Source organism: Miniopterus natalensis, chromosome 19, assembly GCF_054644295.1.
Source record: "Miniopterus natalensis isolate mMinNat1 chromosome 19, mMinNat1.hap1, whole genome shotgun sequence".
Lineage (NCBI taxonomy): Eukaryota > Metazoa > Chordata > Mammalia > Chiroptera > Miniopteridae > Miniopterus > Miniopterus natalensis.
Window position 1 is genome coordinate 33,084,462 of NC_142099.1, and position 25,597 is coordinate 33,110,058.

Sequence of the window (25,597 nt, forward strand, 5' to 3'; positions counted from 1 at the left end):
CCTGACACCCTACACACATACAAGGCCCGTGTTATCTTCTAACAGGGAGTGGTAGGCCTCTACTAAAGAATAGTCCTGTGTTTCATCTATCTCACTCATAATATAACTATATTAACTCTATTATATATATTATATACATAACTTACATAACATAGAATTATATATAATATAAAAAATATAATAACATATAGAATATTATTATATAAAATAATTTGGGAAATTATTAAATTTATGTAAAATATATAAAATAATGTTTTATTAATTACATAGAATTGTGTTATATATTAATACATAACTGTAATTCTATAATATCAGTTGCTAACATTTATTAAGCTCCTATCATGTCAACACATCTTCCTATTCTCTACCCCGCACCACGTTTGGCCTAATCCTACTAAGTTATTCCTCAGACCTGTCCCAGCTTGGTTGTCAGTTCCTTCAGAAAGCCTTCCCCACACTCTCCTAGCCCAGGTCAGATGCCCTCTCCATTCCCCTTATTTTCTCTAATAAAACACTTATCACCCTATGTTGGAATTGCCTGTTCAATTGTCCATCTCCCTAACAAGCAGGGAGACCAATTGCTTTGTCATTCTTTATATTGCCAGTTCCCAGAACAGTGCCTGACACATAGTAGGCATTCAATAAATATTTGTTAAATAAGTAATTAATTAGTGCTAGGCACTTCAGGTTATAAAATAGGAAAAAACAGCGTCATAATATATGTACCAGTGTTTCCGAAGTCTCTTATCTCATACTTCCTTTCTTTAAACACAGCTATAAAAAGCAAGGACATTCGAGTGCAGCTGAATGCCTGTTAGAAGAGTGCCATTGCTGGCACGATAGCTTAGACTCTGAAAGAAGATGGCTCAGCAATATTTATGGATCTTGCTCCTTTGCCTGCAAACCTGTGAGTTCTGACCCTTGCTGATCCCCTCCTAGTTTTCTATTAAGTTTTAGATATTTCCCTGAAGGAAGACACTGAAACGCCCTTTTGATAGGTTTTAACACAAGTACCCTGGGTCTCAAAAGGAGACCAACTGATTGAGGAAAAGCTTAAGATTCAAACCTCTTTTTCAGCTTTAGAGTTTGAATTTCTAACTTTTGTCTGTGTCCAGTCTCCAAAAAGCTGAGACAAACCCTTCTGCTCAGAAGAGCCAGCACTGGAAGACCTGGCCAAAAAGCTCAGTAAAAGAATAAATAAATCCAAAATCTTGACTAACTTAAAAGCTATTTCTTTTTGGTATTGTAATACGTTATGTAGTTTTTGAAAGAGATATACCTTTCCCAATTTTATTTCATTGCTCTATCAGATTGAAGTGGTGCATGACCACAATTATCATTGTAAAATCAGAACTATTAGTCTGCTTCTATCTTCCAAAAACTCTCTAAAATAAATGGGAAGGGGTTATTATTCCTATTTTACAAATATGTTACTTTCAAAAAATTAAGAACTTGAACTAAAAACTTTGTTTTTCTTATGTATGCTTAACAGTAAATTATAAAAGACAGATGAATATTGTTGTTAGTACAAAGAAAACTATGTAACATTAACATAGCTCTGGGTGTATTTTGTCATTGCATATATTATTTAATTAAATCCAAACAATTGTCTTGTTTATATAAAAATTGACTGTTTGGCATTTTTAATCTATTTATATTATCTCTTACCAGCTCTAAAATGCACTATCAAATTCCCTATATGAGTTAGACTACAGAGAATCTAGTGGTTTAGAATATTCTGAAAAGGTAGGATGAATGTACCATGGTCTCTCTGGTTCCCTTGATCATTTAAAATTGTGACTCCTTCCATTTGAGCTTTGCGGGGACTGCAACATCTAGGCAGGCCAAGTTTTTGGAGCCTATGCTACTCACCCTTACATGGTAGGTATAAAATGCAAGTAGATGGGGAAAGAGTTGGATAAAACCTAAATGGAAATCTAGGGATGTCCGTAATCTTCCAGAGAAGGGTGCCATTTGATATCACTTAACTTGTAAGGCATTCTACAATTCTCCTGTAATCAATACTAAAACCATTGAAATAAGAAATGTAGATATTATTATGCAAAAAAATATAAACTAAGGTTCAGATTAAAATAATTCACCTGAAGTTTCACAACCTAAAATTAGTAAAGCTGGAAATAGACATTGGTTCTTCTAATTCCTAGGCGATAGCTCCTTCTGTTCCACACTCTTTCTGACCTCACTTATTACTTTTTTAAATCCTTGAAGCTCTTCAAAGGGCTAACACCTGAAGTTGGCAAATCAGCTAGTAGTGAATCATTCATCCATTAGCTTTGTGACAAGCTCAACTTGTTTTGACTTCGGAATGGGGAAAACATTTTTATTCCAGCAGGTGATACTATAATGGGATTTTGAGAATCAAAATAATTCATGTACAACATTTGCCATAGGACCTGAATATAGTAAGTGCTTAACAGAAAAACAACAACAAACCTGCCATTGTTTTTCATACTTGCTTTCACATGGTATTAGAAAGAGCCAAGGCTTTCTTGCACAGAGATCCTGGGCAAGACATCTCTGTGTGGGATGACCCAAGCAACACCAGCAGGAGAAAAGGTGGTGAGAGTCTGAGCTCAGGTGTGGGCTGTTGGGATTCTGGGGAAACCGGGGGTAAGATATGTAAGATATTCATTTTCTCAAGGACCCATAAAAATCAAGGGCACGGGTTTGTTTTAGAGTATTGGCACCAGAAGTACTTTCACTTACCATTTGCCTTTGCTGAATGGATCTGTTTGCTGCTTAAAAATTATTCCATGAAATTATTTTTATTTATTTGCTAAAGAGGAACACATCAAAAATAGTACTTCTGTTTATTTATAAGAGGGGTAATATTTGATAAAAAAGTACTTTTGTTTATTTATAAGAGGGGTAATATAATCTGACTATGTCCAGGGACTGTTATTAAGTAAATGTTATGGGAATATTGGCTGACTTAATTTGGCAAATAGCTAGAACTCAGGGTCCACAAAATGATTAAAAAAATTTTTTTAATTAAAAATTAAATTTAAAAATTAAAAAAAAGAAAACACAACTGAAAAAAACCCTTACAACATAAACATTTCCTGCTTGCAAAACTACACCCTAAATCCTTCCTGCTGCTGTTGCTGGCAGAGGTGGCCCTTGGATATGATCAACTGATTTCCTGCACTTCCCTAAAATTCAGATCAGCTGAAGCAGCTGAGATACAGTGGAAAAAGGAAGTTAGAAATCCCCATATTTCTCTTGAAATTACTGAAATAAATCTGAGTGTGTAAACTCATGACCCTTCCATGTTGGAAATTTTTTCTCCAAGAGCCAAGACTCACAGGCTTATGTTCTGATCTCAACTTTCTCATCATGACTTGTGAACCCTGTGACTCTGATTGTCCCTCCAAGTATCCCGCTAGCCACCCTCCCTCTGGGGTGGGAGACAGGAGAGTCTAGCACTTTTGCTCCATGTCCATTACTCTCTACATGGGATTTTGTTTGTTTGTTTGTTTGTTTTTCATGCAATTTTAGTTCTTCCTTTTCTGTGTGCCTTTCTTTTTCCCGTTTCTTAAACCCCTACTCTTGCTCCCTTCTCCTATCTCTCATCATCAATAGTAATAACTACTTAAGGAGCAATTACTATGTGTCTGGCATTGCCCTGAGTAGTCTACATTGATCATTTTATTTAATCCTCACAATACCCTATGAGATGAGTACTATTAATATTTCAAGTTTATACCTGAGACACAGAATTCTGGAGGTCATTTAGCCAAAAAGTGGAGGAAGTAGGGCTTGACTTCCAGTGTCTTTAGACTTAACCACTTAGCAATACTGCCTTCACCCACTTTGATGCTGAAGTGGAATAAAACACTACTACTAATTGTTATCACATTTTGGGATTGTCAGTGAAGAGTGGTGTTTTATGTCCAGCAAGACAGGATTATTCATGGAGAGACTGGGCCTGTTTCTACACCCACCTGCAGAGGAGGGTGGAGTTGGTGGGCAGGCCTTTGCCAATAGCCAAAGTTTAGGGAGGCCAGCAAGGCAGAATATCCAAGGAAATGACCGTATCTAGACATGGTTCAAGTACCATTCACATCGATATGGTTTGGGTTGACTTGAATTTGCTTCTTAAAAACAAGTAAGGATTAAATATAAACAAGGTCTTGATATCCTGTTGAATGTAAAGCATAGTCATTCCAGCAGCTACCTAACCTTCCTCCTTCTTTTAGGATCCTTCAAATAAGCATTTTTTTTTAAAATGTATCTTTATTGACTTCAGAGAGAAGAAGGGTGAGAGAGAGATAGAAACATCAATGATGAGAGAGTCATTGATCAGCTGCCTCCTGCACATCCCCGCTGGGGATCAAGCCCACAACCTGGGCATGTGCCCTGACCAGGAATTGAACCTCGATCTTCTGGATCATAGGTCAATGCTCAACCGCTGAGCCACGCCCGGCTGGGCTCCAATAAGCATTTTTTATTCTTTTTCAGGGGCAGGGGGTAGTAGCTAATCTTCCCTCCTCTTATCCACTGCCTCCTAAGTTAATGAATGATGATGGAACCACCATGAATACTGCAGGCCTGGAAGGACAATTTAGAGATAGCTGCACCCTGGCATTCAAGAGAGTTGGTTATAGCTGGTCATGCTGAGTGAAAAGAAGTAGAGGAAAAGAGGAAGCATGACTGACTTCTATTTTACCTACTCTACTCCAAAATGTCTGCATATTTACTTTCTCTAACATCTCCCCAACACAACTCTCTTTTGTCCCTTAACAGTTGCCTGGGAGTATTATTTTAATCTCTGTAACAATGTTTTTTTGTTTTCTGTAACAAACACAGAGTGCCTAGTATATGCGAGGCACTTTTCTAACAGGTTTACAAATATTAAGTCATTTAACCTTCATAACACTTCTATGAGGTAAGTGCTTCTGTTAGCTTGCTTGTAAAGCTGATAAAAGTGAGGCATAGAGAAGTTGTTAATTTTCACAAGGTCTTATTGCTAGTACCTGATGGTGCGGAGATTCAAACTTTGGGCAGTCTGGCTCTTTCTCACTAAGTCATGGTGCCTCGCATGGGGGTAGACAGAGGGTGCTCCTCATGACAAGACTCTTTGGGGGTGTCTAGATTCTTCTCCCTTGGTATACACACTTGAGAGCACTCATTTCATTTAACCCTCATAACTCCTCAAGTGGCAGGGCATATATTTTTTATTTCATTTACCAACTAGAATCCTGAGACTTAACATGGAAATTACTTATCCATGTCATTTAGCTAGTCTGCAACAGAGCCTTAACTAGAGCATGTTTCTTGATCCCTAGTTCAGGACACTTTTACTAGCCACTCTATGAAGCCCCATCCTGTGGATCTACACACAAAAAATTTTTATAAACATAATGAAAATATTAGAGTGAAAAGAAGTCACAGTTAGCCAACTGCCCCTTCTTATTTATCAGTTTATACCCTGAACCTTCGACACCAAGACAGAGGAGCCAGTGAAGAGTCCTTTCTTGCCTTCACTCTTTCCCTTGCTCTGAGTTTTTCTACCTTGCTTTTTATTGCTGGAAAAGGGGTAATTTGGTCAGTAGCCAAAAATTATTCATTCTCTCAAAAAAATTTAACCACCCACCAGGTGCGAGGGAAATAGCAGTGACCAAAACAGACAAAGACTCTGCATTATGGTAATTACATCCTAGTGGGAATTGGGGGCTGGGGAAGACAATAGATAGGTGCCCACGATGCTTTCGATGCTTTCGTAGTGATGACTGCTATGAAGGAAAGTAAAGGCAAGGCAACAGAGAGCGGCGGGAAGGAACCGCTGCTTTACACATGGTGGTCGGGAAAGCTCTCTCTGGTGGGATGGCCTTGGAGCAGAGTTTCACAGTGACGGAAGGCTGCAAAGAGTGTCGTTGTAGAAAAGGAAATCGGCAAGCAACAGCAAGTGTGTCTGGCCCATTTGAAGAAGGAAGAAGCCAGCCAGTGTGGTTAGAGGGAGGGAGAGGGGAAGGGGAGGGATGAGCAGGCAGAAGGGGGGCCGGAACAAGTAGAGCTTAGGAGATAATGGCAGAGTGTAACAGACCAGAGAGCCCCCACCACCCCCGCCCCCACATGCATATCATCTTTGTTTTTAATAGAATCTAAGAACTATAAACTTGTAGGTCTAAATGGCCTACATTGTCATAAATATTTTATGTTTTGAAATCTCTTTGGATTCCATCCCATACTTTAGTGAGTTTCTCTTGCTCACCTCTGAAGAATTTCCCTCTGGCCAATGAAAATCCTCCTACCCCATCAATATTTCTAACCATAAAAAGTTTCTGACTTTGTTTTTCAAATACCTTTCTTTTTCTCATAATCTCTATTGCCTTCTTCCAGTCAGTGGGTTTTGGCAGCTACTTTTGTATAGTCCACCCATATACATGGGCTCATCCAGGGAAACAGGAGTTATCACCTAAAACACAAAAAGATATATTAGGATGGGAAAGGTACTTTCCTTCCAGGAGGGGAAGGCCACTTCCAGTAAACAGCCTGTCTAGAGTGCTCTCTGTCCAAGCTGGTGTCATCTTTCCCCTTGGGTTCCCTCTTACTACCTAGGGGGAACAATGAATGTATTTTTCCATTTAGGCCCACACTCCAGGGTTCCAGTCTTTTCCTGCCTTTGCTTCTCCTTGAGAAGTACTGCCTTTCTCCCACCCTTCCCTTCCGTGGTCTGGCATACAACAGTCAGGAAACCACACTCACTGGGAGATGTAAATGTGGGTCACCTCTCCACCAGGCTCCCAAGGCTGCTCAGCAATCTTTTCATCCCCTTAATCAATCTTGGGTAGACTCCTAGGGTGTTCCCTATAGTGGCATTTTCTCAAAATTTTTACATTCATCAACATAATAGCAACTACCATTTATATGTGCCCGGCATTGTATTAAGTGCTTTATCATCATAATTGCATTTAACAGTTATCTACATTTTAGAGGTAAGGAACCTCTAAAATCACATAATTCCAATAATTTTCTCATGATAACACTGCTAGTTTCAAATATACCAATATTCAAAATCTGTGCCCCTAATCTTTTTACTTTCTGGCGAGTCCTATCCTTGCCTCTACACTCTGACCAGATATTCTCTCACCTCTTACATTACTGAAGAGATGAAGGTCATCAAGCATGACTGTCTTCTATTTTACCTACTCTACTCCAAAATGTCTACTATGTATCAAGTACTCTCTGTCTGCACTCACAACAATCTGTGAGGCAGGCATTATTATATTCCATCTTCTAGTAAAGTAAGATAGGGCCTCAGGAAATGTCAGAGACTGAACCTGCCTCAAACCTGTGTTCCCTTCACCTCACCAAGAGGCCTTTCTTCTATCCTCACTCTCAACAATACCTCAAAATACCCTTACCCTTTCACTCATCTTTTGCTTTTCCCTTCCACTTAAGACGAAGGCATGACCCTCCTCTGATTGAAAACCATATCCCTTCCATTTTTAGCTTCATGACAAGCATTAGTGGCCTTTGCATCCTGCATTAGGCTTGGTCAGGTGATTTGAAGGCAAGGTCCCTGGACTCAAGTCACTCACAGTGCCTAGAAACAGATGCGGGTTCATGACTACCACACAATTTGGCAAGTGCTATAAGAGAGAAACAGAGCTGCAGAAAGCCAATGAGTTGGAGCACCTAACCTAGATCAAGGCCAACCAGGGAAATCTCTATACACTCTCCCTCCTTACCAATCCTTCCCCACCAATCTCTTCTATTTTAAAACAAAATTAATGAGTTTTACTTGACCTCTCGCTTCTATTCTATTTATCACCTTTTCTTCACAGTCAGTCTTCTTCACTTCCTTACCACCTACTCTTCCCTCAATCCTTTATACTCTGGCCTTCATTTGAAACATCTTACTTCCACTTTATTCTTGAAGGCCATCAGTAACCTCCTGAGGAACAAATCTACGGTTCATTTTCAGTCTTTATCCCAATTGAACACTCTGAATTACTAGAAATCAGTGACAACCCCCTTTTTGAGACTCTTCCTCCTCTTGGGTTCCATGCTACTGTCCACTATTGATGCCTCTCCTGCCACTTGGACTACTCAGTTTTTGGTGTTTTGTGACAGTGCCTCTTCCATAACTGTGAGCACCGCTCGCAAAGCTCAGCCTTGATCTTCAGGCATACCTTTCCTGAATGACCCTCCTCTCCTTCAGTCACCTCCTCTCTGTGGATGATTCCTAAGCCACTTGGATTTCAGTTTGTGACAGAGACTCAAAAATAAAAAGAGCTTAAAGAAGAAAGAAGTTTCTTTCTTGTTCATAAAAAAAAAAAAAAAAAAAAATACGGATTCGACAGCTCCATTGGTAGAATAGTTCACAAGGTCATCAGGGACCCACACTTTTTTAATCCTCCTACTCCACCATTCTTAGTACTTGGCTTCCTCTTCTTGATCCAAAATGTCTGTCTGAGATGCAGCTGTCCTGGCATTCAGCCTTCAAGAAGCAAGAAAGAGAAAAAGAAAGCCAAGTGCCCTCTTCTTAAAGACATAGAAATCATATACAGCACTACCATTTTCATCCTAAGGACCTGAGCTTAGTCATATGACCAAACTTACCAGAAAGTGGGGCAATACAGTCACCGAGTGATTCTATGCCCTGCTACAAATTAGGGATTCTGTTACTATGAATGAAGCTCTGAAAGAACAAATATAGGAAAACAACTAGAAGATTCTACTACAGCCCCACCCCTAAACAATGCTTTAAGGCCATTCTCTCTCATTTTCCATTCTTCCAACTTCTTACTGAGATGGTCCACTATCATCTCAAATTTAATATTTCTAACACCGAATTTGCGTCTACTTTTTACTTCCTTCCAAAATAAACTGAACTGGTTTTCCATTGACATAAAGTAGACACTCATAATATATTGTTGCCCTGACCAGCGTGGCTCAGTTAGTTGGAACACCATTCCATGCACCAGGAGGTTGCGGGTTTGATTCCCAGTCAGAGCACATGCCTTGGTTGTGGGTTTGATTCCCAGTTGGGGCTCCATGTGGGAAGCAACTGATCAAGGTATCTCTCCCACATTGATGTTTCTCTCTCTCTCTCTCTCTCCCCCCCGCACTTTCCCCTCTCTAAGATCAGCAAAGTATATATACATATACATACACACACACACACACACACACACAGGTGGACAAGAGTAGGTTTATATAATACTAATAAATAATACAATAATTAATAAATAGTAATATAAGAATAAACTCTGTGTTTTGCATACTCTATATAGTTGAACAATTGAATTCTATTAGATGTTCTTATTCCTTGACTTTCTTTGTGCCCTCTCTCAAAGTGAGCCCTTCTTTTCTATTCCCTTATCCTCTGGTTAATGCCCAGAAGGCTACAATAGTCTCTGAAGTGGTCTCTTAAACCCAGCTTCTCCTCTTATTTTTTATTTTAAATTTATCTTTATTGTTGAAAGTAATATAAATGTCCCCTTTTTCCCTATTGATCCCCTCCACCCTGCACCCCTTCCCCCGGGCCTTCACCACACTATTGTCTGTGTCCATGGGTTATGCATATATGCATATAAATTATTTGATTAATCTCCCCACCCACGCACCCACCCCTGCCTTCCCTCTGATATTCATCTGTCTGTTACATGCTTCTATGCCTCTGGATCTATTTTGTTTGTGGGTTTATTTTGTTCATTAGATTCCACATATGAGTAAGATCATGTGATACTTGTCTTTCTCTGACTGGCTTATTTTGCTTAGCATAATATTCTCCACCATGCTGTCTCAAAGGGTAAGGGATCCTTTGTTTTAACAGCTGAATAGTATTCCATGGCATAAATGTCCATGAATATGCTTGATATGATTTCAATCTTCTTGAACTTGTAGATACTTGTTTTATGTCCTAACATGTGGTCTATCTTTGAGAATGTTCTATGTGCACTTGAGGAGAATGCGTATTCTGCAGCTTTGGGACAAAATTTCTGTAAATGTCAATTAAATCCGTCTGATCTAGTGTGTCATTTAGAATCACTGTTTCCTTGTTGATTTTTTTGTCTGGAAGATCTATCCAGTGAAGTCAGTGGCATGTTAAAGTCCCCTGCTGTGACTGTATTGCTATCAATCTCTCCTTTAAAGTCCTCCAGAAGTTGTTTGTTTTTGTTTTTTCAGTTTGTGTGAGTCTGGTTCTGAGGTGGGTCTCTTGTAGACAGCATATATTTGGGTCTTATTTTCTTATCCATTCAGCTACTCTATGTCCTTTAATTGGAGCATTTAATCCATTTATACTTAAGGTTATTGTTGACAGTTACTTATCTATCGCAATTTTATTTCTTTATGCCTATGTTTCTCGTTCTCTGTTTCAACTTCTTATTACACTAGTCCCTTTAACATTTCCTGCAATGCTGGTTTGATGGTGATGAACTCCTTTAGCCTTTCTTTGTCTGGGAAGCTCTTTATTTCATCATCTGTTATGAATAATAGACTTGCTGGATAGAGTATTCTTGGTTTCAGATCGTTTTTTTTGCATTACTTTGAAAACTTCATGCCCATTCCCTTCTGGCCTGTAGAGTTTCTGATGAGAAATCAGCTGACAGCCTTATAGGAACTCCTTTTTAGGAAGCAGATTGCTTTTCTCTTACTGCCTTTATGATTCTCTCTTTGTCTTGAATTTTTGGCATTTTAATTATGATGTTCTTGGGCATTGGCCTCTTTGGGTTCTTCTTGCTTGAGACTCTCTGTGCCTCCTGAACTTGGGTAACTTTGTCCTTCACCAGGTTAGGGAAATTTTCTGCCCTTAATTCTCAAACAGGTTCTCTAACCCTTGCTTACTTTCTACATCTTCTGGCACTCTTATGGTGTGAATATTGTTATGTTTCATGCTGTCTCATGGCTCCCTTAAACTGTCCTCCTATTTTTAAATTGTTTTTTCTTTTTGGCTCTCTGATTGAGTAATTTTTTTTTCTACCCTGTCTTCTAATTTCCTGATTCGATCCCCAGCTTCCTGTAATCTGCTGTTTATTCCTTCCAATATTTTTTTTTTTATTTCTACTATGTCATGCTTAATTTCCTTCATAGTTTCCATTTCTTTTCTCATGTTGTTGAGCATCCATATGCTCAGTATTCTGAACTCTATATCTGATAGATTGCTTATCTCCATTTCATTTAGCTCTTCTTCTGGAGAATTTTTTTGTTCTTTCATTTGGGGCTTGTTTTTTGTCTCTCCAGTTTGGCTGCACACAAAACTTTGTGCTTTGGCCCTTTAAGAGGGTGCCTGAATTTCCAGCCATTTCTCCCTGGCAGACAGAAACCCCACTGCTTTTCACAGACATTGTGTGGGCACCTTCCTCAGTTCTGGTGCTCTGGGCTGGGAAGCCCAGCCTGGGGTTTAGGCCCCAGAGTCCTCAGTGGGAACCCCCCACAGCTGAAATCTCCCTCCAGAACTTCAGCTGCTGCCTGTGGCAGCCCAGCCAGCCCTCTCGAGCCTCTGCACTTCCTACCAGTCTCTATGGGGTCTCCACTTTTCCTCCTTGGTTATGAGGGTGCTCTCCAGCTTGTCTTCAGTTGCAGTTGATTATTCAGGATCTCTTATTTTTTCTATACATCATCACTATATTACTATGACTTTAAAATATCATTTTAATCTTCATCCTCAAAAACTTTAATAGCTTCCCTCTGTGGTGTAGACATTAAACTCAAGGTTGTCCAAAATCGAATCTATCTCTCTTTATATCCAGCCTTATCTCTCCTACTCATTTAAACTACATTACATGTTCTCTTGCTTCTAAGCTTTTATTCAGGACCCAAGGACCTGAGAGACCCATTTTTTCCCTTTCTACCCAGTAAAATTATACTTGTTCTTTAAGGTCCCCCTCAAATTCTTTCTTCAATAAGTTTTCTCTGACCTCTATATCTCAAAGTGATCTCTACCTTCTTTGAATTCCTACTACAATTACTGTCTCTACCATTCACTTGAATTTATCATTTACTACCTCATATTGCAAAGTAGAGTTGTGTTAATGCATGTGTGTGTGTGTGTGTGTGTGTGTGTGTGTGTGTGTGTGTGTTACCTTTCTAAGCAGATATGAAATTCCAGAAAAAGGCAGGGAAACTATCTTGGTTACAGACTAGATAGTGTATTTCATGGTAAGTCCTCAAGACATTTTTGTGCCACAAGTTCTCTCTGAAACTGGGTTTTCCCAAGATCCCTTCCAACACTAATATAATATTTAAGTTCTTTCAGCATCTAGAAAAATAAATATTGGGGCTGGCTGATATGGAGATTCTTTTTTTAAAACAAACAAGTTTTCAAGAGAAAAAATAAGTCCACCAGGTAAAGTGGTACCTAAAACAACCCCAAGGCTTTACTTGAATTAGCCCTTACTAATGGCTCTTTAGACCAGCCAGCATGGCTCAGTGGTTGAGCATCAACCTAGAATCCAGGAGATCATGGTTCAATTCTCTGTCAAGGTACATGCCCAGGTTGCAGGCTCGATCCCCAGGGCGGGGGCACGCGGGAGGCAGCCGACCAATGACTCTCTCATCATTGATGTTTCTCTCTCTTTCCCTCTCCCTTCCTCTCTCTGAGATCAATAAGATACATTTTTTACAAGTAAATAAATAATGGCTGTTTACACATTCTCCAGTATGGTCCTGGTGTCACCAAGGCCATCAGAGGGATAGACTAAGGAAGGTTTCAAGGGCATGTGCCAATTATTAAGATGATAATAAAGAAGATCATGAGGATGATTCTCATCCTCATTACCATCACGGACCTCAGAAATAACTCACATGTATTTTGCCTTGATGTTTAATGAAGCATTTCTGCTTATATCATATAATTTGCTGCTCACTAAGTAAGCAGGGTAATTTTATAGCTATTATTTCTATTCTCTGAGTGAAGAAACTGAGACTCAGAAGGGCTTTGTGATTTTATTAAGGTTGCCCAGCTCAAGGTATAAGTACTTGCACCTACATCTTCAGCCTCCCTATGTTTCCACTGCGTGCTATGGTTTTGCAGCTGCCTCTCTCACATCACACTTGGAACATCTGAAGGTGGCAGAATCTTCACCTAATGCCTGTGCAGACCCTATGCCGTTTCTCAGCATGCTCAGAATTCTCATCAATACCAGTAGCACAAAAAGCAGCAGGACTTCCCCCAGTGGCTTCTGTCTGCCACCTACTCTGCCTCACTGTCCTGACTCACAGCATCACTTCCTGAATGACTTGCTACAGAAGATAAGACATAATTTCAGAAGCAGCATCACGCACCAACTGCTCTAATACTAAGAAGGTCTCCGCCTTAGCAAACTGCCTACACACTTCCTGGGGTTTGATGAAAGAGCCCTGAAATTGTGAGCCACCCCTCATCTCTCTTCTCACACAGGGCCTGAATCCAAAGAGCTGAATGGCAGTTAGGTACTAGGAGCCTGACTTTTTTAAAAAAAAAAAAAAAAAGCCTTAAGACAGACATGAGAGATTTGGTGCCAGGACCAGCTGTATAATTTGCAGAATCTAGTACGTGGAAACATGGTGCTCCTTGTTCAACTAATATGAAGAATTTCAAGGTGGCACATCATCATTAAACCAAGTTCAGTGTCCTTCTGAGCTCAAGGCTGTGTGACCGCGTGAGTCACATACCCATATCTGAGACTTCCAGAGTTTCAGGCTTGGACACTCCACGTGCCCCTCTACCAGATGTCATCAGCTTACTGGAACAGTTTACCTGGAGAGAATTAATGTTCAAGAGAATTGATTTGGGTAAACTATGGCTCTTGCCACTTAGTTTCTCCTCGGTCCCGCAGTGGTGTGTTCCTTGAGCTCTTACCACACGTCACACTGCATTATTATTTTCACTTGTATACGCGTCTGTCTGTCCCAGGACTGCAGCCACGTCCCATTCATCCGTGAGTCCCTAACACACCATCTGGCACGTAGTTAGCACTTAATAAGTGTTTACAGATAAGTATTCTTATCCTGCCCCCCCAGCCCTGTTACACATCTTACCCCAACTAAGTCATCGGGCCTTACCTGGGATAATCTTCCTAAGGGAAAATGTTGGTTGGTCTGAAAGAAAAGAGCTTTATATTTGCAGCCCCTGGGCTCACTCAGGAACTACCAGCTGGAGGACAGAAGTGGCCTTAGTAAGACAGCACCATCAGCTAAAAAATCCCTTTGATTTTATGACACTTCAAAGTGACACATATTCTCAGTGACCCTTTTTCTTGCTCTCTTTATGCCAAGCCCTGGATACATTTTAGGGTCAGCCTGAACTCACTTATGTGGAAAACTTATGTCCTGCTCTTTGGGGCTTACAGGCAGAATAGCCCTGTTATTGTTTATGGCTGATACCCTTACTGATGGGTCAGTGCCTGTGTCTGTTGGTTTTTAAATATTTTTAATATAATCAAAACACTATTTCTCACTAAATAGAGCTCAGTGAGAATAACAAAATTACCAAAGAAGAGGAAGAAGATGAGAAAAATAAGATCTTATCATTATATTGCTTTTCATTTTACAAATTATGTATTGAATTGGTTTATCTTTATTAGGTGATGGAGGGGAAGAAAATAAACCTTTCATTTTTTTCTCATGTTGGATTTTAAAAACACTCATCCTTCTGCTTTTACTAGAAAGTGTTCCTGGATTCCCAAAACAGATCAAGTCCCTCTTGCTATTCTCTCTCAATCACCATAATAGTTCCATACTTCGTATCTAACCATTTGTGGTTGTCCATCCACATTGGTCTCTTTATTTAACTGTTACACTCTGGAGAGCAGGAACTATATCTATTTCTATTCACCATTGTATCCCCAACTCCTTACATAATGCTCAGAAGATTATATTAGTTACTAATCTTCCATCAACAGTTTGCCTCCTGGCCTTGGTGGGTTTTTTCTAAGAAGAGTTTTTGCTGAGAAGAGTAGTTTGTTCAGCAAACATTCGTATTATAGGTTAACTTAATAATGAATGCCTGTCATAGTATCCGAACCAAATCTGACTTTGACTTATTCAAGGTCAGCTTCATTGATAAATGAAGGTTATGCATTCATTGAGAAATGCATGAATGAATAAATGAACTTGACTTCAGAGTTGTTACAAGAGATTCTAGGCAACACATAAGTGAAATCTATTTATTAATTTATCCCAGAAATATTTACTAACCACCCACTGTGTGTCAGGTACTCTTCCAGGGATTGGAGCTATAGCAGTTAACAAAAAAGTTCCCCAAAATCATCAACTTGGGGAGTATTTACTCCAGAGCTTCTAAAGCACTGTATCCTCCAGGAGTACAGGCACAAATCTAGCTTTCTTTTTGCAAAGACCATCCCAGGCTCTTGCCCCAGCTCTTCTGCCACTTGGAAATATGATGCTGGGAAAGAAAGACATTCAATATCTCAGACTTCGTGGAGGCGTATGGTCCTCATCTCTCAAATCCCTTCTAGCTCTCAAGAGTCTCTAAGTCTAGATAAACATGTTTTTAATGAAATGGATCCCTGAAAATTCACTAGGAAACTTAGTTTTTGAATGAGAATCCTTTAGAAAATTTAGCCATCCTAACATATTAAATATATCTAGAGTAGAATGCCAAAACAAAAGGGCATCCTCAAGAAACTGGATGATCTGCATCCATGGGAGCTCCTAATTGAGACTCAAGCCTAGGAAGATGGGGAACAAGGTGAACAGCCAAATGGCTACAATTTTCTATTTATATCCTCAGGTCTGGAAGCAGCTGAAAGCAATGCAGACATCCTCACAGTGAATGGGGTTCTGGGGGAGCAAGCCACTTTCCCCTTAAATGTGGAAGAAGTACAGCGCATTGCCAACATTGCTTGGATGAATTCCAAAACATCTGTTGCTCTTGTAGTGCCAGGCTCAGGAACAGCACCCCAAGTTACTGTGACCCACCAAAATTATTATGAACGAATAAATGTCTCATCTCAGAACTACAATCTGGAGATCCGCAATCTGAGGATGGGAGATGCAGATATCTACAAAGCTGACATAAATGTAAAGCAATCTGAAAAGCATATATTCACCATTACCAGGAGCTACAAACTTCAAGTCTATCGTAAGTTGTGGGAAGATAGAAGGCTTGCTTTTTACTTTTACTTTGCAAATTTGCTATTAAAGAACACCTGTACTTCTGACTATTGGGTTCCCTAAATCATTTTATACTTATAAATACTTACGTAACTCTATTAATACTTTCCAACAGGGCGTGGCTTTGCTTGCTTTTAGCTATGTAATCTTCTATCAGCAGTTTGTTTTTCTTTTCTATAAATAATGTGAATAGTTATATTATTCACATCCCATAGTTATTCGTTATTGTGAGGATCAAGTGAGTTAGTGTATGCAAAGTACAGTACTTTAAAAAAAAACCTTTTTATTTTGAAATAATTACAGCTGCATAGGAAGGTGTAATGGGAGTGTACCCAGTCACTCCCAATGGTCACATCTTATATAACTATAGTATAATATCAAAACCAAGAAGTTGACAAAAGTACAATAAACAGAGCTTACTTTATATTTCACCACGTATACAGGCACTAATTTATGTGTGAGAATACATGTCACTCTGTCTCTCTGTGCAATTTATTTACATATGTAGCTTCATGTTACTACCACAATCAAAATCCTTAACTGTACCATCACCAGGAGGAGCTGTTCGTCCCTTTATAGTCGCCCGTCACTGCCCCTTTCCCCTCCCAAGCTCTGGAAGACATGCACCCATTGTTCATGTCTACAGTTATGTTATTTAACAAATGTTTACATAGATGGAATCACACAGTATGCATGCTTTTGGGAATGGCTTTTTTCATTCAGCATAATTTCTTTGAGGGTCATCCTAATTATTACAAGTACCAATAGTTTATATCTTTTATTACAGGATAGCCTTTCATGGCATAGATGTACTAGTTTGTTTAACCCTGTTGAGAAATATTTTAGTTGTTTCCAGTTTGGGATTATTGCGGTAAGCTGCTATGAATATTTGCATACAAGTTTGGGCCTGAAATAAGTTTTTGTTTCTCTGAGATAAATGCCCAAGAACGAAATCATATGGTAAAACCATTTTTTCTTTTAAAAAGTGTATTGTGATAAAATATACATGGCATAATATTTAATATTTTAACCATTTTTAATTGTACAGTTAAGTAGCATTAAGTACATTGACATTGTTGTATAATCATCACCGCTATTCATCTCCGAACTTTCCCCCACTTTTAAATAGATTCTATCTTTTAGAGCAGTTTAAGGTTCTTAGAATAATTAAGTAGAAAGTACGGGGACTTCCCGTGTGTGCCCTGTGCCCGCCCATCCATTCACAGCCTCCGCCATTAGCAGCACCCCACCAGAGCGGTGCATCCATTACAACAGAGAATGTGCATCGATGCATCAGCATCACCCACAGGCCGTAGTTTACATTAGGTTCGTTCTTGGTGCTACATGAGTTTTGACAAATATATAATGACATGTATCCAGCATTATAGTATCCTACAGTAGAGCTTCACTGCCCTAACAGCCCTCTGTGCTCTGCTTATTTACCCCTCCCTCCGCACAACACCTGGCAACCACTAACCTTTTCCTATCCCTATGGTTTAAGTTACCTCCATGTCTTTTCATTGCTTTATAGCTCTCTCCAGACCTCAGAACTTTTAAGAATCATTTTTACTTTTAAAAGACTTGTCAAATTATTTAAGCTCCCGCCAGCAATGTATGACTGATCTAGTCTCTCCACATCCTCACCAGCATTTAGTGTTATCACTGTTTTTCATTTTGGCCATTCTGATGGGTGTGTAGTAATATCTCATTTTGGTTTAAATTTGATCTCAATAGTAGCTAAGGCAAAGTGTTTTTAAAAGGTAAAATACCAGAACTATCATCATCATTAAAATTTCTACAATTCACTGGGAGATGTGTGTGGTGTGTTATACAATGCTATTCAAAGTGTGGTCTGCGCCCCAGCTGCATCAGCATCGCCTGGGGAACTTGTTGGAAATGCTAATTCTCAGGCTCTACCCCTTACTTTTGATGTGCAGCTCAAGAATCTGTGTTTTCACACCCTCTGAACTATGCCTGTGTGTGCTCAAGTTAAAGAAGCATTTATCTGGAACTGCATTGTCCAATATGGTAGCCACTAGCCATACATGGCTCTTGAGTATTTGAAATATGGTGTGTTCAAATTGAGATGTATTCTAAGTAGAAAATACACACTGATTTCAAAGTCTTAGCAGCAAAAAAAAGCCCACATAAAATACCTCATTAATAATTTTATATTGGTTACAGGTTAAGATAATAATACTTTGGATATATTCGGCTAAATAAAATGTATTATTAAAATTAATATCACCTTTACTTTTGCTATTTTTTGAATTATATAAGGACTCACACTTTATTTCTATGGGGCAGTACTAATTTCTAGTATAGAGAAATATTTGAGCCATGTCTCAAGGATTTTACTATCCGTCTGCCTCACAGCAGAAAAACTACAGAAATGTAGCTAATTAATGTTGCTACAGATAAAATTCAAGCACATAGTTAATCCACTGGAATTCAAGTCCCATAAAGGCAGGGCCTTTGTATATGAAGTTCATCACAGTATCCCCAGCACCAACACTGTCAGGCACATAGTAGGTGCCCCAGAAGTATTTGTTGAATGAAAGAATGAATGAATTATAATAGTCCCAGGTCCTACACAGTGCCTGACAATTGTAAGTGGTCTATTACTATAGCAGATTGTATCTCAATGGAAGGCCTATAGTAGAAAGAACATTAATGTTGAAATTAGACCTCTTGCCAGCTGTGTCACCTTGAGTAATTGTTTACCCTCTCTAGGCCTAAATTTCCTCATCTATTGAATGCAGATTATAATAGGTGGAGTTAAACAAGAGAGCGCTAGTTGAGCTCCTAGTACAGTGCATGCCTTAAAGTAGATGCTCAGTAACTAGTTGTCATTATTAATTTTTTTAACCCTTAGCTCCCTTTTAAATTGTATTTATGAAGGACTTCCTAGATGAAGAAGGTTCTGAGTTGGGCATGAATGACGTAGTCAAAGAACCATACCCAAGTGTGGAGACTTCAGAAAATATTTGACTTTATTCCAGAACTTTCGTTGAGAAAATAAAGAGGGCACTCAATTTTAAGATGTTTGTTTTCATCCCTTTATAACATTTAGTTTCACCCACTCAGTCTTTGGGAGGCGTTGTATTATCTGTAATTAGGGCAGACCCCTATAAAGTCCTAGAGAAAGCTGTATTGCCCATAAAACAAAATGTGTACCTTTTGAGTAGTTAGCTGAGAAGGTAAAGAGAAGGGAACTGACATTTATTAGACACTATGTGTCTGGCATTCTACCACCTAATTTTTAAAAATATATAAAGATTATACATATTTAGGCAATATATGCACAAACAAAGCAAAAGATAATACAGTGAAATGCAGCTCTCCCTTCTCAGAGGTAGTCACTTTTGCCAGTTTATTTTGTCTCTTCCATGATAATTAATGTACATACCATTGTAGATACATGATAGATGGATGGATGGATGGATGGATGGATGGATGGATGGATGGATGGATGGATGGATGGATGATAGAGATGATAGATAGATGATAGATAGATAGATAGATAGATAGATAGATAGATAGATAGATAGATAGATGATAGATAGATGGATAGATAGATGATAGATAGATAGATGATAGACAGATGATAGATAGATGATAGATAGATGATAGATAGATAGATAGATAGATAGATAGATGATAGATAGATAGATGATAGATAGATAGATAGATAGATAGATAGATAGATAGATAGATAGATAGATAGATAGATAGATGATAGATAGGTAGATGATAGATAGGTAGGTAGGTAGGTAGGTAGGTAGGTAGGTAGATAGATAGATAGATAGATAGATAGATAGATAGATAGATAGATAGATGATAGATAGGTAGATGATAGATAGATAGGTAGGTAGGTAGGTAGGTAGATAGACAGATGATAGATGATAGATAGATAGATGATAGATAGATAGATGATAGATAGATAGATAGATAGATAGATAGATAGATAGATAGATAGATAGATAGATAGATAGATAGATAGATAGATGATAGATGATAGATAGATGATAGATAGATGATAGATAGATAGATAGATAGATAGATAGATAGATAGATAGATAGATAGATAGATAGATAGATAGATAGATATAGATAGATAGATGATAGATGATTGATAGATGATAGATAGATAGATGATAGATAGATGATAGATAGATAGATAGATAGATAGATAGATAGATAGATAGATAGATAGATAGATAGATATAGATAGATAGATGATAGATGATTGATAGATGATAGATAGATAGATGATAGATAGATGATAGATAGATAGATAGATAGATAGATAGATAGATAGATAGATAGATAGATAGATAGATAGAGATAGATGATGATAGATAGATGATAGATAGATAGATGATAGATAGATAGATGATAGATAGATGATAGATGATTGATAGATGATAGATAGATGATAGATAGATAGATATAGATGATAGATAGATAGATATAGATAGATAGATATAGATGATAGATGATAGATAGATGATAGATAGATGATAGATAGATAGATAGATAGATAGATAGATAGATAGATAGATAGATAGATAGATAGATAGAGATGATAGATAGATGATAGATAGATGATAGATAGATAGATAGATAGATAGATAGATAGATAGATAGATAGATAGATAGATAGATAGATAGATGATAGATAGATGATAGATGGTAGGCAGATGGATATTAGAGTGGTCTTTATAAGTATGTAATAGCTCATTTAATCCTCACAACAGCCCTAGCAGGAGAACTTTGTTATCCTCATGTTGTAGTGGAAGGAACTAAAGCTCAGTGAAAACGCATACCTTCTCCACCATTCTACAATTAGAGTGTAGTGGAGCCTGGACCTGACCCAGGTCTCCAGTGGCTTCCACACCTTTTCTGCCAAGCAGCTTCGTGCAGGTAACATCTCTGTTCCTGCTGAGAAAAAAAGGAGATGGGATCCACTTCTTCACTTCTGTTCTTCACCTTGACACACACACACACGTCTTTCTAAAAACAAGCAAATAGCAAGCAGAGGCTTAAACATTCTTGTAAATCAAGTTTCTAAACACACACACACACAGACACACACGCAATATCGTTCATTTTGCACGGCCCATACCTGTATCTATAGCTGCTGTAGTTAATCAAGGTCTTAACTCCAAACTTGTTTAGAAATGTTTTTGCCAAGTCATCACTAATTCTAATCTGGAAGAGATCCCTCTAAGAGACTCTTAGGACCACGGTTTCTGGTTAAGATGAAATAAAAAATCTTTACAGCCTCTTACTTCTCATGGTCTCCTCCTTCCTAAGTACAGACAAGTGGTTCCTGAACATAGTTGCCCTGTTGAGTGTATTGTCTTTATAAACTCCACAATAATTAGAAAGTTAGATGCCAGTTCCTCCTGATTCTTCTATTTCCTTCTTCACACAGCTGTCGAGGAAGGAACCAACCCCAACAAAGCAGCTTTGACAGGAAAGGACTAAACACTGAATGTGGCCACTTTTTATCTCCTGGTAAAAGAAAAGATCCTCCCTTTCCTTCTGCCAGCCTCACATCTAGCTATTGCCTCAACTTAAATATTACTGCTCTTTAGTAACACTTTACCAGCCTACAACTTTTACAGTTTACCTTTTGGTTGCTTTAGTGAAAACATTTTTTGTAAATAAACTTTTAAAGAGGTTTTTTTAAACTTCTCACCATGAGCACTTTAAAACAAAACAACAAACTTAAAGAAAACACACATACACCAGAAAACAAAGCCTTTTTTTTTTTTTAAAGATCGTTTCATGTAGTAGTATGCTGATAAATGTTCAACTGGTTCCTCATGATGTGTTTGTGCATATATACTGTATGTGTGTGTGTGTGTAAAGCTTTATTCACATAAAGGATGTGTGGCACACAATTTCATAAATGATAATAAAATATATAACGGTCTTTATTGTAAACTCCATATAGCCAATTGTTCTCACAGAATGCTTTCACTGATTTTTGCTAAACGTTTATATCGCTATCCAACCTATAGTTGCAATCAATGAATGAACCAACATGAATATTGGTTGATATTTTCACTTAAGTCAACTAATAAGAAAAAGCAATCCAAAAAACATATATATCAGAACTTGACTTGTTTGTCAATGACATGAGCAACTTCTTTGCTGAATTAGATAGTGGTTTTCAAATACTGGAAGAATATTCTCTAGTTTGTTTTGATTTGTTTTTTTATTTTGTTTTGTTGCTATTTACAATGTAAAGGCTATAGACAGGGCACACTTTTAAGTTTAATCTGCTTTAGTAACCTCTCCTCCATTGCTTTCTTAAGTCTAGAGCAACTATCAACGAGGCAGTAAATCAAGTCCAAGTTTGTAGCATTTGCCAATTCCTGTGGTATAAATACTTCCACCATGGCTGACTTTTCAAGTTAAATTTATTCAGGTGACATTGGTTAATAACATTACATAAGTTTCAGGTGTATACCTTTATAATACAACATCTATATACAATATTGTGTGCTCACAACTCAAAGTCTAGTTTCCTTCTGTAATATATTTGACCCCCTTTGCCCTACTCTTCCCCTTCTTCCCCTTTGGTAACCTCCATTCTGACTTCTGTGTCTGAGTCTATTTTTGTTTTGTTTTGATAGTTTGTTACTTTCTGTTTTATATTCCACATATGAGTGAAGTCATGGTTTTTGTCTTTTTTCTGACTTAGCATTATACTTTCTGTCTGACTTATTAGCATTATACCTTCAAGATCCATCCATGTTGTCACAAATGAATAATTTTAAGACATGCAGAGTTGGAAAGACTTTGACATCATTACAAAGGACGTACATAGATAGAAATAGTGTCTAGAGCATAAATAATGGTAAATTGTAAAAAAAAAAAGTGATGAGTTTTGAGTATTAGGTTTGTTTTTAATATGACTTATTTTGGTATAAGTTTTTGTTTGTTTGTTTGTTTTTTAATATATCTTTATTGATTTCAGACAGAGGGAAGGAGAGGGAGAGAGAGAGATAGAAACATCAATGATGAGAGAGTCATAGATCGGCTGCCTCCTGCACGCCCCCAACTGGGGATTGAGCCTGCAACCCGGGCATGTGCCCTGACCGGGAATCGAAACCTGACCGCCTGGATCCTAGGTCAACGCTCAACCACTGAGCCATGCCCGGCAGGGCTGTTATAAGTTTTTATACTTTGCTTTTTCATGATGGCTGTGTTTAATAAACATTTGAAAAATTTTTGAAAATATAGTAATTGGCTCTCATAAACTGGTATAGGCCAGCTCCCGTTTACCACTGGCTAATGTGTTTTCCCCTCATAGGTAGGCTTGGGAAGCCGAAAATAACTCAGAGTTTAATGACATATGTGAATAGTACCTGTAATGTCACACTAACATGCTCTGTGGAGAAAGAAGAAAAAAATGTGACATACAGTTGGAGTCCCCTGGGGGAAGAGGGTAGTGTCCTTCAAATCTTCCAGACTCCTAACAACCAAGAGCTGACTTACACATGTACAGCCTGGAACCCTGTCAGCAACAGTTCTGACTCCATCTCTGCCCAGCAGCTCTGTGCAGGTAACCAGCTCTCTCCATCTCTCCTGCGTCCTACAAATCACTCTGAAGAGCTGTAGGGCCTGAATGCGGGCCTCATCCTCCAGGGGAATATGTCTCCCTTATGTTAGGCCAGGTCCCCAGGGCACTTCTTCCCAGGGAGCCCTGGAAACTAGTCCAAAGCCTTCTGAGAAATGTTCCCTGGTTCAGTTTCTAACCCTGACTTTCAATGGCAAAAAGTACAGTTTCCCTCAAAGCTTTGGTACTCCCCGGAGGGCCCCCAATTCTGGCACTGCACCTTGAATGTGGACAAGCTTGTCCAGCATCTTGGGCCTATTTTCTGAGAGTTGTCTCTCTGCATCTTCCATTTTCAGATATTGCAATGGGCCTCCATACTCGCCATGCTGGATTGCTGTGTGGGCTGACTGTGTTCTTTCTGTTTATAGTCATTCTATCTTCAGTGCTTTTGTTCCTTTTGTGCAAGAGAGGACAAGGTAGGATTTTCCCAATGTGGAAATGCACCTTCCTTCTTCCTAGGACTGAAGTCATTTATCCAAGGTGGTGTGGAGAGGTATTTTGCTCCAGGGAATCAACGTTTCTGCAATCCCCACCCCACCACCACACAATCTACAAGACTGATGGCCCTGACTGTGTGTTATCACCCTGAATGATCTTCAGAATCTGTTCATGGGCTCACCAGTATCTAGTGGGCCCAGAGCTTAGGTTCAAGTCTAGCACTTCCATTAATAAGCTGTGCTTCATTAAACATGTATCTTTACCTCTCTGGCTCAGTGTTCTCACATGTGAAATAAAGTTTGGACTAGAGGGTCTTCAGGGTCACTTTCAATTCCATCATATTTTTTACTGTGACCTTTGGAGAGTCATTGTGGAACATGTACTAATTTTGTCTTCCATGGTTGTCACTAGATTCTTCTAGATCCCTCTGAGTCCTTCTGTATTTGTGCTAGTCTCAATTCAGAAAGCTCGACCTTAGCACCCTAGGGGATCATTACACACCATCCTATTCCTCCTAACCCCATGTCCACCCAAAATCTTCCCTTTGCTCAAATCATAACAAGCCTGGACGTAGAGAGGCTCCCCCTCTGCTTCCATGTTCTTGACTCTCCTTTGGTCTGGCTCCTCAGGTACCTACTTGAAGATCTTCAATAAGAAACCTGGTAAGTTCTCAGCTATAAGTTTCTCTGGATTGGAGGAGATGAATTCAAGCAGAGTGGTTAAGACTAAGCTTGTGCTCTGCAAACAGTCTGGGGTGAAGGTCCCAGCTTGACCACTTATCAGCTACCAGTTATTTTATCATTGTAAGTCTCAATTTTCTCAATTATAAAATATGCATAATAATAGGATTGCTGCATATATGGGTTAAATGGAACTACACTTGGCCTGGTGCCTGGGACTTAGTAAGTACTCAGTAAATGTTAGCTACCATGCTTGTACTTGATAGGCCCTAGCTTGGCCTCATGATTAGATCACCTACTCAGGCCATAGGTGATCTTCAGGGCTCCTCAAAAAAAGACATCTGTCTCCAATCCTTTATGGCCTCTTTTTTCATCTGCAAGTGAGAAAAGAGAGCACTCAGTTTAGCTTACTCACCAAGTGTGAGGCAGGAGCTCGACAGGACTAAACTCTGAAATGTTGGATCCTTCTGATATTGCTCAGCTCAGACATGTTATGTGTGGATATGTTAGTGCCCTGAAACATGAAGACCCTAAATTCTAGGCATATCTTTTCAACCTGGCCCTAAAATGTTCCATGTTAGGAGCAAAGAAAAGTGGTACACTAGGATGAATGCTTCTACCAGCCCATAAGTTATTAAGAGTAGGGACATATCTCTCCTGCCTTTGCTTCTCTACAGCCTCACACAGAGTCTGGCACATAGAGGGAGCTTAATAAGTGTTTGATGGTGTGAGTCAATCGAGAAGCCACAAATGT

The 25,597-nt window shown here is 38.8% G+C and overlaps 1 protein-coding gene across 1 annotated transcript in view; it reads left to right on the plus strand.

Moving 5' to 3' along the window:
- Positions 1–25,597, plus strand: part of LOC107539023 (T-lymphocyte surface antigen Ly-9) — a 75,715-nt gene that overhangs the window by 2,417 nt on the left and 47,701 nt on the right. Inside the window, exons 2-5 of the mRNA XM_087828202.1 lie at positions 775–907; positions 15,707–16,061; positions 23,424–23,671; positions 24,022–24,307. Coding sequence (XP_087684328.1) covers positions 862–907; positions 15,707–16,061; positions 23,424–23,671; positions 24,022–24,307 — 935 coding nt within the window. The 5' untranslated portion in view covers positions 775–861. The remainder of the gene's footprint in view (positions 1–774; positions 908–15,706; positions 16,062–23,423; positions 23,672–24,021; positions 24,308–25,597) is intronic.